Raw genomic sequence first — 19,098 nt, 5'->3', positions numbered from 1 at the left:
ACTTCCACAGAAATGTGTGCTGCTCTGGAACTAATAAGAGGGAGAGAGTGAATGCAAACAAGAACAGAGACACCAGAATCCCAGTTGGAAAACACCTCGCATCCGAACCAACATGGACATGCCAACCAGGTATGGAAAAGTTTTTAATGATGTTATTTTGTTAAAGTGATAGGTTTTCATGTTTTTCTACTTGGCTGGTTTGGTGAGATAATAATGTCAGTTTGTGGAAAAAAGTGGAGAAAAAAAAAAATCAATCCAAAAATAACAATTTGCACACAAGAAAGGCATTTTTGTAACAAAATAAAAGTGTTATCATTTATTTTTATTAGTCTAATCATAATTATTGTGCAATTTAGACAGTTTTGCTCCTTGTTAACATCATGGTTGCTAAGTAAAAGTTATGGAATTACCTATATAAATGAAATATAAACCAAAATTTTAAAACTAGGCATCATTTGAAAAGTCTTAAATATAATGATGTTAACTGTGTTTTAATTAAATGAATAGTTAAACTTCCTATATGTGCTTACACTTTTTAGAAAAAAGTCAAAAGAGCAAAGAGGTAGCATGCGGTTGGTGGACTTATTTACTTGTGCACTTCTGTGCGGCTGTCATCAGACTCAGCAGAATTACTTCCTTCTCTATTTTATACTTGTGTTTTTAGGGTGACCAGATTTTCAAAGTTCAGATCTGGAAATCTGTAAACAAACAACAGTATATCAAACCCTTTACTCTTGGGGCGATCAGATTGGTAAAAAAATAGGGACACCTGGGACATTTCTTGTATAAAACTGCGACACATCAATGGTTTTGGATAAATCTACTGGGACAGGGGACACAGGGCTCAAAACTGGGACTGTCCCAGGTAAAAACATAGTCCTTACTCTGAGTGGGCTCACATTTCCTTAAACCTTATTTGGCCTTATGTATGGCTTCCTCCTTCTTGACTCCATGAAAATGTGGTCTTGGCTATTGCTCTATCTCTTTTTTTCTGCAGCAATTTGGATTTTAGTGTTTCTTCATAGCAGGCTTGCAATAAAGATGGCAGCATTTCTAGAAAAACAGTGGTGATAAATCAATACAGCTGTTAGCTTTTACTTCAAAGGACAATGAGAACAGTCTGCACGACAGAAGGTCGACTCCTCTCAACCAGAATGTTCAAATGTGTTTTTATTTATAAGTTGAAGAAGTTAAGTAGGAGGGAGAGAGAGGGAGAAAACAATATTTATCACAAGTCCACTATCTAAGCAGGGACTCGCAGACTTCCCTCACTTCAAACACTGGCCAGCCGAGAATTATAGTACCTCCAGCATGTCCTGAGTCTTTCCTGGGCCTCCTCCCAGTAAGACATGTCCACAACACCTCCACTGGGAGGCGTCTAGGAGGTAGATGCAGATGCTGCACCAATCGGCCTGTCAATCTCATGTTCCATCCTTCCCTCACTTGTGAACAAGACTCCAAGATATCTGAATTCCTCCAATTGAGGCAGACACTCTCCACCCACCTGGAAAGGGCAAGCCACCTTTTTCCAGTCAAGAACTATGGCCACATATTTGGAGGAGCTGATTCTCGTCTCAGCAGCTTCACACTCGGCTGCAAACCACTCCAGTGGCTCAATGAAGCCATCAGGACAACATCGTCTGCAAACAGCAGAGATGAGATCCTGTAGTCCCCGAACAGGACTCCCTCCGGCCTCTGACTGCACTCCACATAACATCACAAGGTAGAACAAAGTGTGTTTTGTTTGAGAAAGGAGTTCAGCATAAATATGCAGGATTTGTGTGTTCAATGTGTGAATGAAACAAAACACAACTCCAGGTATGTTTTGATGACATAACAAGATTATAACATAAATCAGAAAATAGTGTAATATGGGGCCTTTTAAAGTATAAACAGCCAGGAAATGCACTAGCCTGTAGCTCACAACTTTTAGTTTGTGGTACGCGGTCTCTTCGCTGCAGTCTTTGTGCTCAGAGGATTGTTAGATTTAAAATCTCGTCTGAATCTCCTCACCACTGTTCCCTCTAAACTGCGCGCGTGCGCAATTGCGCACTGCTGACACGGTCTCCGCGCACAGAAAATCTGTGCTGCGCACAAAAAAATTAAACCGGAGTTGCAAATAAAATAAACACACACAAATTCATTCATTCATTCATTTTTCAATGAGTGTGACCGGTGACGAGCTGCTCCAGCCAATTATGTGATTCACATACGTATTTGAGCAGTTTATCCACGTCATTGACAGGCTCCTCATGCGCCGCTATCAGAGTTTTAGCCGATGTGGAGCGAAGACTCGCTCATGATTCAAGTGTTTATCCCCTTAACGTTCCCACGGCCCGCGCTCTGGCGCACTGTTTTGCAGCAGTTTTGCGTTTTAAACATGACGAAATGGACAAAACAAAGGAAGTACGCGACCGAGGACACTGTGGATGTTTGTACAAGTTAAACTAGAGGCATCTCGGACCCGGAGCGGTTCGTGGAACCGAGTGAAGATCTAATGATGGACTGAGGAGTAGAGGACCTTATGTGCTGATGGACCGGATGTTCCTGATCGGTAAGCGTGGTTTATTCTGCTATTGACTTAATTGTGGGTCAAATATATCATGCGTAATCATTAGCATTAGCTAGTGCCAATCTGCACACAATGGCTTATACTCATAATACAAGTCAGAGCTTTATCATAAAAATGTTAAGTGTGTTTTCAACATTGGAGTTTACAGTTGTCTTGGTTTGGTTGAAGCTCATGTTTTGCCATAGTTAAAATTAAATATTTATACTTCCAATAGCATTAACATACTACACAGGTCATGAGCAAGATTTTTGTCATTTTCATTGTATAAGTGGCTAAAGCACTTAATTAAAAGTCTTATAACAGAAATGTAAATGCAGTAATTTGATTCTTTTAATAAACCATTTAACTTGGATGGATGTGATGCAGCATGACCACAGTGTGCACGTCTGATGTCGCTCACACTGGTCCATGGGACGCTCAGGGAGTTTGTGTGTTTGCTCAGACTCGTGAAAAATTATAGGGAAAATTAGAGGGAACATTGCTCCTCACGTGTGGACTGAAAAATCCTGTAGTGTGTGGTGGGTTTTCCATGTCACCTGCAATAAGAGTAATTTTGTTAGGGTCCATAGGGTCATTTACAGCCTCTATCACTGGTTGGAGTTTTAAACGTATTAATATTGCTAAATGTAAAATTATAGTTTCTGGACTATATATATCGCTGTCCTGTCCCCAATATGTAACTCCATCCCCGGACCCAAAGATAACAAAGAAAATAAAGAGAACAAACATAACAACAGAGCAAGCCATTAGGCCAATTAAGACTGAATGTAGGCCATTTAGATTTAGGCTAAAACTGGAAACAATAGCTGTTTACAGTGTCAGTGTATCTAGCTCCTCTCAGCAGATAGATATGAGGCAGTGTCCACCAGTAATCTGACCAGAACTGAAGAAGCGGCTTGGATGAGCAGCAAAATGTCTTCATCCCAACAACTTTTTGTCCAGTTGACAGATTAAAATTTTGGCTTTTACTCATTTAGATATGATACTACGTACATTCATATGTATAATTCTGAGTCCCTTCCTTGTCTTGAAGTTTTGCATATCAGATAGGCCTAGCTCCTTAGGAATAGTGGTCTCATTGGAGTTTGATCGAGATGGATTTGACGCCTTGGTATTAGGTTTGTTAGTACATGACCTTCAATAATGTCTTTTCAGACTCCAGCGTTGGTTGGTTTATTGTCACTCAACACCTTTGCCCAGCCCTATTTATGGACATGGGTTTGTGGGATTAGAGGTAGTTGGTTGGAAAAGCATGTGGGAATGTTTTCAATGATTGGAAACACTTTGTGTTACATTTTTGTATGAAAGTTTGATTAGATTTTATATGTCAAATCAGTTTAGGGTTCACATTCATCATTTGTTCTATAACCCAATGGGTTTGTTTTTTTTTAGTTTTGTTTATGAGGAAAAATTGCCTCCTATCACAAAGAATCATGCAGGTGATGGCATGTCACCTGCATGATTCTGTGGAAATAGAAAGTTACATACTGTACCTTTAAGAAACAAAACTGGAGTACTTCTTATACCTTTTTTTGGTTATTTTTTTATGTTGTCTGTTTTTTGTGAAACTTTTAATACATATACTCAGCTCGCCTAGGGTCAGGGATGTAACAGAAAACCAAGGTGGAAAACTGGTAAAATAAAGACGTAATTTAATGTACGGGGTTGTAGAAGGTAAACTAAACAAAATGGATCTCAAATATTTAAACAGAAGGTAACATGCAAGGGTTAAACAGAAGTTTTAACTACGAAACAAATTTTACAAATACATGACAAAATCATGACAAACATCACTACTGAAGTCAAGTGTCTCGGAAACAGAGTCACTTCCACATTAGTGACACGACCAAAGAGACACACACAAAAATGGCAGACTGGACACGAAGGCCGGCAGCCCTGAGCAGGTGTGCTGAATCTCCTGAAGTCACAGGATTGGCCAAGTGGGAAAATGGTCCTCCAATCCACAGTGAGGCAGGATTACATGGGTAAAGGGGAGAGAAACGGGAGAGATTCAGACACACACACAAAATATAGGACCGATACAATAAAATGGGAAGAGCATAAGGCCTGGGGCCATAACAAGCTGTGGCTTGTGTAAAAAGCTCCCACCCCGCACTGCTCCGGCTCAGGGTTATCCACAACATAATCATCTGTTTGAAATGCACTGTCCCGGCTTGAGATAAACACAGTTATATCAACACAGCCTCTATTAACCACAGCTTTTCAAACCCAGGCTGCTGTAACTGTAATCCCTTTAAGGCAATGAAGAGATATCATCTGGTGTGCTGCTGTAGAGTGACAGATATTGCACCATGACACAGAAACAACTGTCTGCGATAGTGTCATGGGGTTGTTTCCTTATAGTTCTCATATCTCTGCTACTATTTCTCTTTTTGTCACTCTTGAAGTACATCATGACAGAGAAGCAAGTGTCTGAGATAGTGTCAGGCAGAAATAAGGTGACCTTCTGTATTAGCTTTTACCTGAGAAAATGCAAATGAATACATACTAAGTCTAATTTTCTTTATTTATTAGCTTTTACCTAATAACGCACGATGTAAAGAGCATTTATCTTGATAAGAACACTGTAAACTCAGTCGCAGGGCGTTTAGCAATTATTGAACAAAAGTAACCAAGACAAGACAAAGACAAACTTCAGGAACGTGGAACCTTTTATCAAACTTCTCTAAAGCCTGGTGTCCACTGCATGGAGTGATGCACAAAATGATGGGACTCAGCTCTTTCATGGGATCTGTAAGGATGTTCATTTCTGGTGACAAAGAGGACCACAACCACACAAAAAAAATCCTTGTTGTGGACCTGTTTTCTAATCATGTTTTCTTGTGTAGTTGTGCTGGATCCAATGTTGTTAGCAAGTGTGTATGCAGGAGTGAAAGGATTTGTGGGTCCCTATAACAGAAGCCTATCCATCCCTTTCTTAGTATCACACTCACTCTTGTTATCAGAGTTGGGGCCCCTCTCCCTTTTACTCCCTTTCTCACATTCAGGCTGCCTGTTTGCATAATTTCTTACACTCTGATTCATTCATCCACACACCCAAACATTTCTCAGGACCATCTATCGTCCTAAAGGATTTTTTTCCCTCATTTTGATGGCTTGTTTAAATTTAAGTTTATTTAAGATCAAAGATCCGCGCTCAGGGGAACCATATTTTTTTGACCAAATATGTAAATAATGAAGACAGATTTGACTATATTTGGTCACACATTGCTATCTATGAATAAATGTTGCCCGATGTCTTCTACTTTCATAATGAATCAATCAGCAAAAGCAAACATGATCCATGAGTAGACTAAGCACGCTATACAGATTATCCATTGTAATCTGGAGACTTTATAACCCTTCCCATAAACTACACATGCATGACCACAACAGGCCAACACATGTGGATCTATGCGGTACGACATCAAAAAACACATTTGTTACAGTACAGTCTCGAGCAGTACCGCCTTTCTATTACCTGAACATGATCAGGCGATAACTAAACCAACCTGAAAATCAAAAACATTAATGACCCCAAAACAAACATGTCTTCAGTCTCACAGTCAGACATAACTGTGACGTGAGCAGGAGTGTCAGGAAAAGCAGGAAGCAGTGCTGTTTGTTTTGCAGCAACAACTTCTTTAGTAAAAGCCACAATCACACAGTGTTCACCCATTCAAGCAAAAGGGATCCTGAAACAGCCACAGAAAGCTAGAAAAGGCCAAAATGGTAGAAAAACAGATGAACATGGTGATAATAACAGTATTAGTGGCTCTAGTCAACTTGGCCTGACACATACTGCATTGAAAGTACTTATTTTTAACATGGTTTTTAATAGTGCACCACCAACAAAATGTATCAGTGAAAATGCATCAATTACGCCAGCTCTGATTTTGGGAACAGACAAGGGGTAAGGGTCAGGAATGGGTAGAAAAGTATTAGAGGAGTAAAAGTAAAAGTACTATCCAGCACAGTAAACAATAAAAAATAGAGAGAGTAAGGTGCCTCAAAGAGAACACCCAGGCATTGCAATAGTCACAATGAAGAGATTATTCAGGCCAAATGAATTTTAATCTGTTTCAATGAGCATCCAGAAGAAGAGGAAATGATGCTGATCCAACAGATATTATGACTTTTATCTGTCAGTTTGTAGTGACTTTTAGGTAACCTTTGTTTGGACCTAAGAATATGTGTTTCATTCAGGTTAGGTTACCATTACCAAGGAAAGTGCTCTGGAATAGTCAGAGATTTCATGATCTTGAAGATTTCTAAGAACACTTATTTCAGGATGAAAAGAATTCCCCTAATCGAGGTCTTATATAAAGAGAGATCCAGATGTTTGGTTTGGATCTGCCTAATGGCAAGGCATCCAATGACATCACTGGTTCATGATTTGTTTCTACGTTTACTCTAGTAAAAGTAAAGTTGTATTCTTTGAAATTCGTCCATGCCTAATAGTCTGGCAGATATCAGTCAGTGACACATTTATCAGTCCAAACACTGAGCTCATTCAGTTCATGAGTCAGTGTCCTGTTGTCTAATGTCTATCTACAAATGTCCATCATCAAAACTATTTTTTTCATTTACTAGTTCCTATTTCCACCTTCTTTGTTTTTGTTTTTTTCTTAAATCACTGCCTTAACTAGGCAGTTGTCCTTTCTCAAAGTTGTCCAGTTAAACTCTACTATATACTATATGTATGTATATTACCTGCATCCTCCCCCTTTTAACAACACAAGGTTTATTTTGTCTGATCAACATTTATACAATTTAAATGTTCCTATTGAGAACAAATGGGTATTCGTCACTGTCCCTCCTATACTTCTCTGCACTTATGGTTCATAATTGTGACTTTAAGTAATCTCTCTAAAGATTTAGAGATTTTTTTCTTTTGTGATTTGTGCCATTTCAAATGAGTATCATATACAGTGTGAGTGTTGCAGCCCTAGAGCAACACTGTTGGAAGAAGAAACTTCAGATTGATCAACAATGTCAGAAAATCAAGATTTTTTGTAATGCTTATGTTATAAATCAAAACTAGAACAACTAAAATGAAAAATACAAAAATAATAATTAAAAGATCCACAATACTAAAAAGTAAAATAATATTAATAAATAATAAAACAATATTAATAATAATATATTTGTAGCAAGTTATTTTCAAGGATGAATCTAAAATGAGATTTCAGTTTTACAGACATCACACTCCTAGACCTCGGGCTTTCACCTTTATTTTTCTCCACCCCCAAATACAGCCGATACAGTCTCTGCTCCAGCCAATACTGCAGTAAAGGCTAAAAATGAGAAGTCAGAGACCTAGGCCACCCTCACTAACTCCAAAAGCAAAAAACAGAGGTTCTGTCCCTGCCAGTTTAAATAAACTATGCTCAGCTGAGTGGATTCCAAACCCGAGGCTCCATGCCTCTCTAATCACAATCCAACTGTCTTGCTCATAGGATGTTTTCACATCCTCAGAGTCCAACTCTGGCCAACTATAGACCTAGTGTATTACAAGTTGACTGGGTCTAGTGCCATCTGCTCCAACCAGGATTTCTTATTGTTCCATTTCTATGTGTTAGGAAACACTTTACATGTGTAAAAACTCAAACAGAAAAAAACATAACCCTAAATAAAAGCAAACCAAATTTATACATTTGCGAGACAAAGAATTACAGATCTCTGTGACAGTGACAACGCTAATCAAATCTGACCTGTGCAGACATTTATTAAAAAGGTTTTCTGCTTACCTTAGTTTGAGGGCACGCTCGTTTGTTTCTGGTGTCAAAGAGCCACGAATCTGAAATGTAAAGTCAGACGGATTTATTGAGTCTCACACAGGTAAAAGAAAAGATAGGGGGGGAGTGTGTGTTTCAGTTTTTATAGTGTGTAGCAGCGCAGATGTTGGGAGGAGGATCGTCTGGTCAGCAGAGCGTTGTCTTCATGCAACGGCAGGGCCACAGGAACTCACAGTCCTGTCCTTCAGTCCAAGCAACAATGAAATCTGTTATATTCTCTGTGTGTGCCACCTACTGGTATTATCGTCTGGTTTAACTTTAGCATTACATCATAATAAAAGTGTAATTGTAAAGGTGTATGTTCCACTGTATTTATGAAGGTAGTGCTCCTCTGGTAACACAGACCCTCCCCTCTTTCTCACACAAATAGATGTTCCACAGAGTGATGATAGCTTTGGATATGAAGATTTGTCATCAAAATTCAGGACTCTCAGGACGTTCTCTTTGGATTACTTTAAAATCAGTACGTATGGAAAATAGCTCTGGTCAAACCCACAAACAATATTTTTCACCCATGACAACTCTTTAAAAGCCGCCCAGTTCTGCAGAAAAACTGGCAAGTGTTGCCAGTTGCACGGAGATGTGAGAACTCCGTTTATCTACAAGCAAATCACAGACAGAAATGACCCAGGCTCAGATTTGTGCTTCAAACTAAGGGTGGGAGACTCTGCAAGGCAAGACAAGTTTATTTGTATAGCACTATGTACACAAAGCAATTCAAAGTGCTTTACAGAATTAAAAAAACATTAAAATCACAATACAAACAAATCAAAACATAATTTAAACAGAAACGCAGAATAAAAACCTCTCAGTCACATGCACAGCTAAACAGAACAGTTTTGAGCCTGGATTTAAACATTGTCAAAGTAGAGGCCTGTCTGACATCTTTAGGTTTAAGCTGAAAACTGAAACTCTGATTCCCCACGTTTAGTCCTGACTCTGGCACCAGTAGGAGGCGGGTCCCTGAAGTCCTCAGAGTGTGACATGGTTCATGTGGCTCTAACATGTGGGAGATGTTCTTTGGTGCTGGTCCATGGAGAGACTTGTTCACACTGAGCTGCTTTAAAGTCTATTCTCTGAGCCACAGGAGCCAAAGACCTGAGCACAGGACACATGTGTGAAGTACTTCCTGGTTCTAGTCAGGACCCGAGCTCCAGCGTTCTGGATGTACTGCAGCTGCAGGCCGTAACAGTAGCCTAAGCCTACTGGAGATAAATGCATGGATCTCTGCACACCTGGCTGACAGTATACTTTTGATTTTTGCAATGTTTTTAGATGGCAAAAAGCTGCAGATGTTATTGATTTGATGTGGCTGTTAAAGTTTAGTCTGAGTCCATTATTACCCCTAGATTTCTTGCCTGATTTGAAGGTTTTAAAGAGAGAGAGACTGGAGGTGACTGCTGACACTTTCTCTATGTTTCTGTGAGCCAAAGACTATGACTTCAGTCTTGTCTGAGTTTAGCTGGAGAACTTTAAAGTTCTAGACTTTAAAGAAGCTCTGCTTGTGAACAAGTCTCTCCATGGACCAGCACCAAAGAACATCTCCCACATGTTAGTGCCACATGAACCATCTCACACTCTGAGGACTTCAGGGTCCGGCCTCCTACTGGTGCCAGAGTCAGGACTAAACACAGGAAATCACCATTTCATTTTTATGCAGTTAAAACCTGGAACAATCTTCCTGAAGATGTGAGACAGGCCTCTACTTTGACAATGTTTAAATCCAGGCTCAAAACAGTTCTGTTTAGCTGTGGATATGACTGAAAGGTTTTTATTCTGCACTCTTCTGTTTTAATGTTAATTTTATGATCATTATTTGTGATTGTTTATGTTTTGATTTGTGTGATTTTAATGTCTTTCTTATTCTGTAAAGCACTTTGAATTACTTTGTGTACAAATTGTGCTATACAAATAAACTTGCCTTGCCTTGTAGTTGATTTGGTTGGTTTTGGTTTTCTATGTTGGCTTACATCTGAATGGTGTCTCCTTGTTTTTGCAGCTCTCCCAACACCTCTGATCAGGACTGTGACATCAGTGACCTCAACACCTCCTGGGTTCCTCCGTACATCTACACCATCTCTGCTCTAGGCATCCCCCTCAACCTGCTGGTTCTCCTGGTCTTCCTGCTCCACCGGCAGAAATGCACCGCCACCGAAATCTACCTGAGCAACATGGCCATCGCCGATCTCTTCCTGGTGGTCCTCATGCCTTTGTGGGGCGTGTACGAGGCCAATGACCACCACTGGACTTTTGGAGGACCCATGTGTACATTTGTCTCTCTTCTACTCGTCATGAACTACAACTGCAGCATCTATTTTCTCGTTCTGGTTTCCATTGACCGTTTTTTTGCATTGGTGTACCCACTGAAGCAATGCATACTGCGTAGACGTAAATACGCCATGTTGGGTTGCTTTTTGGTTTGGTGCTTGGGTTTGCTACTAAACATCCAGATTCTTATGTGCAGAAAAGCTATACCGTATAATGGAACTGAGGAATATGTATGCGGTTGGAATTGTTCCGACAGTGTCTATTACGCACACGAGGTGATACAAACTATTATGGCGTTTATTATTCCTCTTCTCATCATTTTATTCTGCACTGTTAAGATCGTCCACACCCTGACAAGAAGGCTCAGCAACAGAAACAGCACACAACAAACGGAACACAAAGCCACCATTTTAGTTCTTACTGTGTTGCTGGCTTTCTTTATCTGCTGGTTGCCGTTTAGCATAACAAGAATGATAGAGCTAGGTGTAAGAATTAACCTCATCGAGAATACGTGTAGCATATGGCTTCACTTGTACATCTGTAGAATTCTCTTCCTCTACTTTGGGTTTTTCAATAGCGCCCTTAATCCCGTCCTGTACGTCATTGTGGGTAAGAATTTTCGTAAGAAGATACGGGAGGTGGGAAGAGGGCAAGGGTCAATGAGAATGTCCGAAACGCGGATTACCACAAGCAGCTTCAAATGATCTTAGAATCAGAAGAGCTTGTACGTTTCTAAAACTACTTTAATTTAAGACTTGAAAGGGCCCATATTACGCTATTTTCTGCTCTATATTATGATGTTGTTACAGAAATATACTCAGAATAGTGTTGTTTCACTCACACATGTTCCACCTTGTGTTGTCATGTGGTAATACAGGAAGTGCTCCACTTCACTAGAATCATTCGGATTATTTCAATCCTGGAATTGTGCCTCTCTACTGAACTAAAGGTAAAAGTTAACTGTTAAGTTGAAAACTACTGCTTCATGACATCACAAGGTGGAACAGAGCATTTTGAGCTTTGGAGATGTAGACAGAATAACAGTAAAGGGTTACTCAGACATGTGTGAATGAAATAAAACATGACTCCAGGTCTGTTCTTGAGGAGTTAACATTATAATATGGTTTAAAGCTCACAAGAGTTTATGTTGTGCAGTGTTATTAGCTGTGTTTACATGAGCACTTGTCTTGACTTGCACTTTGTCTCATCAGTATTACAATGGAGGCATGAAGCCCAGACTTCCTGTTCTTCTTGCAGTCTGTTTATACAGTCTGTGTTTAAGATCAGTTCATAAACCTCGAGCCTGTAGTGTTATGTCCTACGTCTTACTTACATTGTTCCACAATAAGCCTATTATACCGTGTTCCGGAAGTTTCCGTGGGCGCCACCATCGTCATTCAGTTTGTATTATTTTGCATGGGGCTGCCAATCTTGCATATACATTATGTATGGACTACAGAGCCATTTTAAGGCCTCCAGAGAATCAGTGCAGTGTTGACTTGTTGGTCAAATGAACATTGAACATTTTACACAAATGAACCTACTTCATGTCATACTTTAGTGGCGAAGTTTTCTCCAAATTCTCCTTTTAAATGGATGGGATTCCTGCTTAACCATAACTGCGACTATAAAGAAAGCAGGGTTTGGAGCGTTTAGGTGCTAAGCTTTGTTTTTGCTTCTTATTCATTAAACATGAGACAATTGCGTTTCCAAAATGCATGGTTAACCATAAACTTAATCAAATATGTAAATAATGTTGTAATAATCTAACATAGATTACCAGTGTGTATATCTCACTTACTGCTAGTCACTGCTAACTATCTTAGCCTAGCCGATAGAAAACTACCACTACATGACATCACAAAGTGGAACAGAGCATTTTGAGCATTGGAGATGTGGACAGAATAACAGTAGAGGGTTACTCAGACATGTGTGAATGAAATAAAACACAACTCCAGGTCTGTTTTTGATGTGGTAACAGTGTTCTAACATGGCTTAAAGCTCACAAGAGTCAATTCTGCTTTATAGAGGACCTTTAATATTGAAACTACAATGACAAATGTTCTGCAGAAGAAAAAAAAAAAAAACAGAAAATAAAAATCTTGGACCACACTCTTGCAGAACCCACACCCATCCTCAGGGGAAGACCTCTCATGCTATCTTATTGTCCCTGAATGAGTGTTTTGTGTCTGTAGGAGGAAACGGCAGTCAAGTTAACAGTACAAATTGTATTAATGTAAACATGTTAGAAGATTATGTTAAATGTGAGGAAGCCAAACCCATAAACAGTAAAAGCATCGCACTGACCACACTGGAAATCTAAATGGCTCTATGACTTTGAGTGGGTTTCATAATGTGTCCGGTATGTCGGTCAATTTGTTTTGTGGAAAAGTACAAATCATTGTATTAGTAGAGTGTAAAGTAAACATTGTACGTAGATTTAGATACAGTTCACTTAAAGAGGGAGTATTATGCTAAATGGGACTTGAGCTTGTTATAACATTGTTCGCTCATCAAAAACATGCCTGAAGAGGATTTAGATGTCATCCATGCATGTTTGATTATTTTAACAATCTCTCCTGGGCCTATTCGAACCGTCCCTAGAGACTAGAAGATTCTGTATAATTATCAGTCCACAAGCCTACGTCCATGCTCCCATGTGACAATTCTCCATACATGTACAAAAACATGACATAAAGCTGTACATAGTGACTTAACAAATGTGATGCAATGTACAGTAGTTTCATTAGTGCTGTTTGTGTTGCTGCTGTGAAGGGGGAGTGACTTAACTTGGGGAGCAAAAGGATGGGAGACTCAGAACGAAAATGAAAGTGAATGCATTCTAAATATGTTATGTGTTATCAGTTAATGCTCCATAGAAGTGTAATACTCCCTCTGTAAATAATTATTCATATTAATATTTCAGATATGTATTTAATACATCAGGTCAGTATTTCTGTCAGGTGCATGTGTGATTTTGCTATTTGTAATGAAGTGAAATTTGCACTACATTTAAACTAATGTAGATCACAAATGACATGAAGTCCATTTGAGTGAAGGTAATGTGTCTAAAATATAATGATCATCTCTGTTTTTCTTTGCATTTTCACTCATGTGCAGAAGTATTTATGTCATATTTAATAAAATTACTACACCCCCTTTTTTACACAAATTTGTCTTGTATTTCTCATTTAAGGAGCTGTATGTAGCCTGCACTCTTACTGTTAAAGTAACTACAATCACAACTGAACCTGTGTGTCCAGAGCCTTAACCTGCAGACAGAGACACATAGACATTTGTCTCATTCTCAGTTTATGGACAGGCCTCATGTGAAACCTCAGAACCTCCAGAATTCACTCACTGAGCTGCAGAGGCTGCACTAGCACTGATTCATGATTGGCTGGAGATGCTGGGGTTTAGGTAGTGATGATTCAGATCAGAGAGAGGCATTTTAGGTTTAAACCAACTGGATTTCAGCTTTGAAACTGGCAATGTAAATTAAAGACTTATGTGAGGCTCATTCTGCTTTTTGATAGGATAATCGTCTTGAGAACCAAAACACCAATATTTGGGACACCAGTAAAAGTCATATTTGTTTATGGAATTTAAAATCTAAATCTTACACAGAGCTCCTTTAAACCATAAATGTAAACCACAGCCCTCAGTTTCTATCTTTACCATTTTCCATTGAAAAACAGTGAAACAGTGAAATATACAGCACCTGTTTAAATGTAGGTTTGGACCAAAACAGACGTGAACCATGTACATGTATTAACTGTTTTCATGGCACTATGGATTTCAAGAAGGTTTCTGTAATGACTCCTGTACACCACATGGGGGCAGTACTTTCATGAACTGTACAAACTCCTGATTCTGGGTCTTGTGAGAATTGTGTGGCTCTTTGGTGTCATCTTGTGGTGAGACATTGCGTGTAGGTCTACTGAATCCCAAATTTCCAAACCAGTACTGAACCAGACCTGGGACCAGGTCTATACCAGGACTAACCCAGAATTAAACTAGAACTAAACCAGAACTAAAGCATAATCAAACTAGAATTACAGACTTAACCAGTAAACAAGAGAATATCATTGTAATATATCTGGAACAGATCATTTGGATCATTTGTCTACAGCAGTGGTCCCCAACCACCGGGCCGCGGACCGGTACCGTTCCGACGGCCCGCCCGCGTTACACGTTACAACTTTACAGCAATGTACGTGTATTTCTGCGTCACCCACACAAACAATCTACACATCAAATGAAAACTACGGCATTCATCTTTCTGAATATGTAAACCATTTACACCTCCAATCACCACAGTGCTGACAGGAAAGCCGTTTTTACAGAGAAGTCAGAAATGTGAATCTGGACTTCACTTACCATTGAGCGCACTGGTTCTGTCAAACATCAACATATTCACACAAAGTTGGCCTCATTTGTTCCGTAAAGGTCCAGAGAATATAACCCAGTCAAGAAATTATGTCCATAAAGGAAGTTAGAGCCTCCATATCCAATCTGCTGCAGGAAAGTGAAATCTGTTCCGTCACTTCTCCGCGTAAAAACACGAGACTGGATATAAAATTATGCGCGCGTATTGCGTAATTTTACGCACTGTTTTGCGTTTTAAACAAGACGAAACGTACAAAACAAAGGAAGTACGCGACCGAGGACACTGTGGATGTTTGTACAAGTTAAACTAGAGGCATCTCGGACCCGGAGCGGTTCGTGGAACCGAGTGAAGATCTAATGATGGACTGAGGAGTAGAGGGACCTTATGTTTTGATGGACTGGATGCTGTTCCTGATCGGTAAGCGTGGTTTATTCTGCTATTAACTTAATTGTGGGTCAAATGTGTATCATGTGTAATCATTAGCATTAGCATTAGCATTAGATACCACGTGGGATACCACGCGCCACTGTCCACCGCATTGTCCACAGGATCACTGGAGAGGTGGTGGCCCTGCGTCACAAAGTCATCCACTTCCCTACCAATGATGACTTTGAGGCAGTGACCCTTGGGTTTGCATGGCTGGCGAGGCACAGGGCCTTTAGGAGAGCAGCTGGGGCAATAGATGGCTGCCATGTAAGAATCAGGCCACCCAGTGGCCCTGATGGTTAGAGCTACAGAAACAGGAAATTGTTTCCGAGCATTATCCTTCAGGCTGTCTGTGACCATCAGGGCCACTTCATAGACACCTACGTGGGGTGGCCTGGTTCTGTCCATGATGCAAGAGTCCTTTGATACAGTCCTCTGTACCAGAGAGGACTGTATCCTCCTCCAGGGCACTTCATCCTCGCAGATGGAGGGTACCCCTGTGTCCAGCGTCCACTCCCCCTCATCACTCCCTACAAGCGGCCAGTGCAAGGTGTGGGGGCCCAGCGCTTCAATTTTCATCATTCCAAGCCTTTGAGGCTTTGACGAGCCACAGGAGAATGTAGTGGAGGACAAAGGGGACGATGAAGTCGAGGCCGTCACTGGAGCACAGTGGCCGGACCAGCTATGTGCTGAGGTCTCTGCCCTGGAGGAGGTTCTCATGGATCATGATTATATCTAGGTATTTACAGAATAGCAAGTTTCAAATTCTTATTGAAAGTGTTTCAGGGTGATTACCTGTAAACACTGTAACAGTAAATAGATGTGATGTAACATGAGCAGTACTATCAATATTCTTTCCGATTTTTCGAAAGTGACATGCCAGTCATCTATTGCCCCAGCCAGCCCTGCAAACCCAGCCCATGAACAATACGGTGGACAGTGGAGCAGCACCTGGTATGAGAGCCCCACTTAGCAGCCAGAAGATGAAGACCTCAATCTCAGCACTGTCAAGTCGGTCCAGGCAGAGAAGATCGATTAGAACTGCCAAGGTCCCTGGAAGTGTGTCTTCACTCAGGTTTATTCATTTGCACTTTGACTGTTACTTTAGTACTTTAGTTATTACGTTAATAAATTCTAAATAGTACTTTATTTTCCTTTGTTTAACACATGACAATGTGTGTGAATGTAAATATTTGTAAAGAAAAACTCATAAAAGTTTCAAAATCAAACTGTTTAATTTTTATCTATTAATTTCTCGAGTAAACCAAATAATCACTCGAAACGCTCCTTCCTCTCCTCCTGATCCCTCTCGTCCCGCTCTCTCTGCATGCGTAAGTCCTCCCTGTAGAGCTTCAGCATTTCATTCTCCCGCTTTCTCTTCCGTGGTTGCCCTCGTCTCCTTTGCCACTGCTGCTCGTGCTGCTTTTCCTGCTGCTGCTTTTCCTGCTGCTGCTGCTCCTGCTCCTCCTCTTCCTCCTCCTCCTCCAGCGGCTGCGGCTGTCAGGAAGTACTTGGCCCTGGTGTGTCCTCAGGGACAGAGGCGATGAGGACAGGGGGGTAATGGAGGCCCTCTGCCCCAACACCTCATCCATGGGGACAAACCAGGGCCAAGTTTCAGCTGTGGCCTTCCCCGCCACACCTTCCCCGCTCTTTGGGTACTTGCAGTCCTTTGACAGAACAAATGTTAATACAGGACATGTGAAAACAACATTAACACAATGGTTTATAAGTACAAATGAAAACAGTACACATTTACACATTCAGATCATGTACATACTTCATATTTCTTCTGGAGGTTTTCCCACTTTTTTTTGGCCTGAAGGGGTGTGACCGTCCCCTCCAGGCCCAGCTTCTGCAGTATTGTCCTGAGTCATACAGAAAAACATTCTCAATTTACCCAATTATAAATACAGCAGCTTATAATACATTGACGATCAGAATGTTCTACAACACTGTTAGATTTCCTACAGTTATTGGAAACATTTGTTCAGTTACTATGCAGCACATTCTATCATTCCATTTATGTAGTTCATTATGTCTTCTTTATATTTTTGAGTCTTCTTTGGTAAAGGAGGTAGTTTTGATGATGATCAAATGAACAATTCCCATGTTTTTGTGAGCAACAGTCTACTGAAAAACAGGTACGTTTAGTTCTCCACTGTGATCTCAGATAAGCGTATTCAGGGCCATCAGTGAGGCTCTTCTGTACTTCTGCTCACAGAAGTACAGGCTGTGGATAAGACGGGAATGAAATAGGGAAATCCAGGTTAAGTCATTACTATCCACATATGTACAAATGTAAACGTATTAAATTTGCAGTAAGGGCAACTTTTATGTATTTCTGGGGTCCTTCTTATATTAGGTGGGTATATTGCAGTGTTTTTGCCCTTACTTCCACGCCGCCTGTGCAGAGTATTTGGCCCCACTGAACAGGTGCGTGTACTCTCCCATCAGATGGATAAACTGCGCTGTCTGCTCCTTGCTCCCTAAAGACAAAAGAATATTCTTAAATTAAAATAAAATATTAAACATTACGATTAATACACAAATATACACAGCGATAACTACACATGACTACACAGCGATAACTGTAAACTCTATTTAACGGGACTTCACTGAGTTGAGTGGCCTCATACAGATCTGAATTTAATTCTAACAGTTTCATGTCGCACTGTTGAACCAGTTGAACCCACGTTAAACAGTACTTACATTTAAACGTGTACCCGCGTACACTCTCCATTTTCATCTCTTTTTTGCGTAGGTGCGGTGCATGATGGGATATAGAAGTGCGCGAAGTCTGCATGAATGTACGCCTCGGCTACGTCCGATCTCCATGGAAATGCTGGAAAGGGCAGGGCAGGTTTGTCGGCCGTATTCAGTTGGGTGCGTTGAAATAGGACAGCCCTTGTCGTGCCGGAAATTACATAACTGCCCTTCAATGCACACTTCCAATTGTGATTCTAAGGCCAGTTTGGCGAATTGGGACACAGCCTTAAAGTAAATACATTATTGTATTTATTTAAGCTGTCTAATGTATTTTTTTGCACAACATTGATGCCTCTATTGAAGACGGCACATTTGGAAGGATGGTGAATGATGACCACATACAGCCAAACTGTAAAATGAAAAAATTAACGTCGATGGAAAGCCACACTTGTGCTTGTTCACCACAAGAGACATCACTGAAGGTGAAGAGCTCACATATGATTATGGAGGAGATGACTGCCCGTGGAGAGAACAAGTACGTAGCAAACACCCAGTTTACTCATGTACAAATGTGTTTAACCCTTTAGGCGCCAGACTTTTTTTTCTAAAACGTTTGATTTTGACATCTTAATTTCAAAAGGCTATAACTTAAAAGTGATAAGAGATAGAGGGCCTGATCTTGCCCCCAATCTTAGCACTAGCACTAGTGTTAAGGAAGCGGGGCATCCAGGTCGGGCTGTACTTTGCTGCCGGAGGCTGGAGTGGGACGGTACAGGCACATATATGGTGAGGGCATCTCAACCAATCTGTGACCACTGTGGCCTTTAAAACACTGCCAGTGTGGGTAATGTCTGTGATGAGGCAAAGACGCACCAGTAGAGGTGCCAAGAATATAGGATTTTGGGCCATGACAGAACAGACACTCTGCGCGCACCTGC

At 40.5% G+C, this 19,098-nt stretch overlaps 1 protein-coding gene across 1 annotated transcript; it reads left to right on the top strand.

The window, feature by feature from the left end:
- The first annotated feature begins 21 nt into the window (after window positions 1-21).
- LOC129457346 (B2 bradykinin receptor-like) lies at window positions 22-11,468 on the top strand. The gene is made up of 2 exons (XM_055231174.1): window positions 22-129; window positions 10,370-11,468. Exons 1-2 carry the CDS (start codon window positions 113-115, stop codon window positions 11,340-11,342), a joined length of 990 nt encoding a protein of 329 aa, XP_055087149.1. The 5' UTR covers window positions 22-112; the 3' UTR covers window positions 11,343-11,468.
- Window positions 11,469-19,098: the final 7,630 nt, after the last annotated feature.

This window comes from Periophthalmus magnuspinnatus, chromosome 22 (assembly GCF_009829125.3).
Source record: "Periophthalmus magnuspinnatus isolate fPerMag1 chromosome 22, fPerMag1.2.pri, whole genome shotgun sequence".
In the NCBI taxonomy this organism is placed as follows: domain Eukaryota; kingdom Metazoa; phylum Chordata; class Actinopteri; order Gobiiformes; family Gobiidae; genus Periophthalmus; species Periophthalmus magnuspinnatus.
This window is presented reverse-complemented; position numbering and strand designations above follow the sequence as displayed.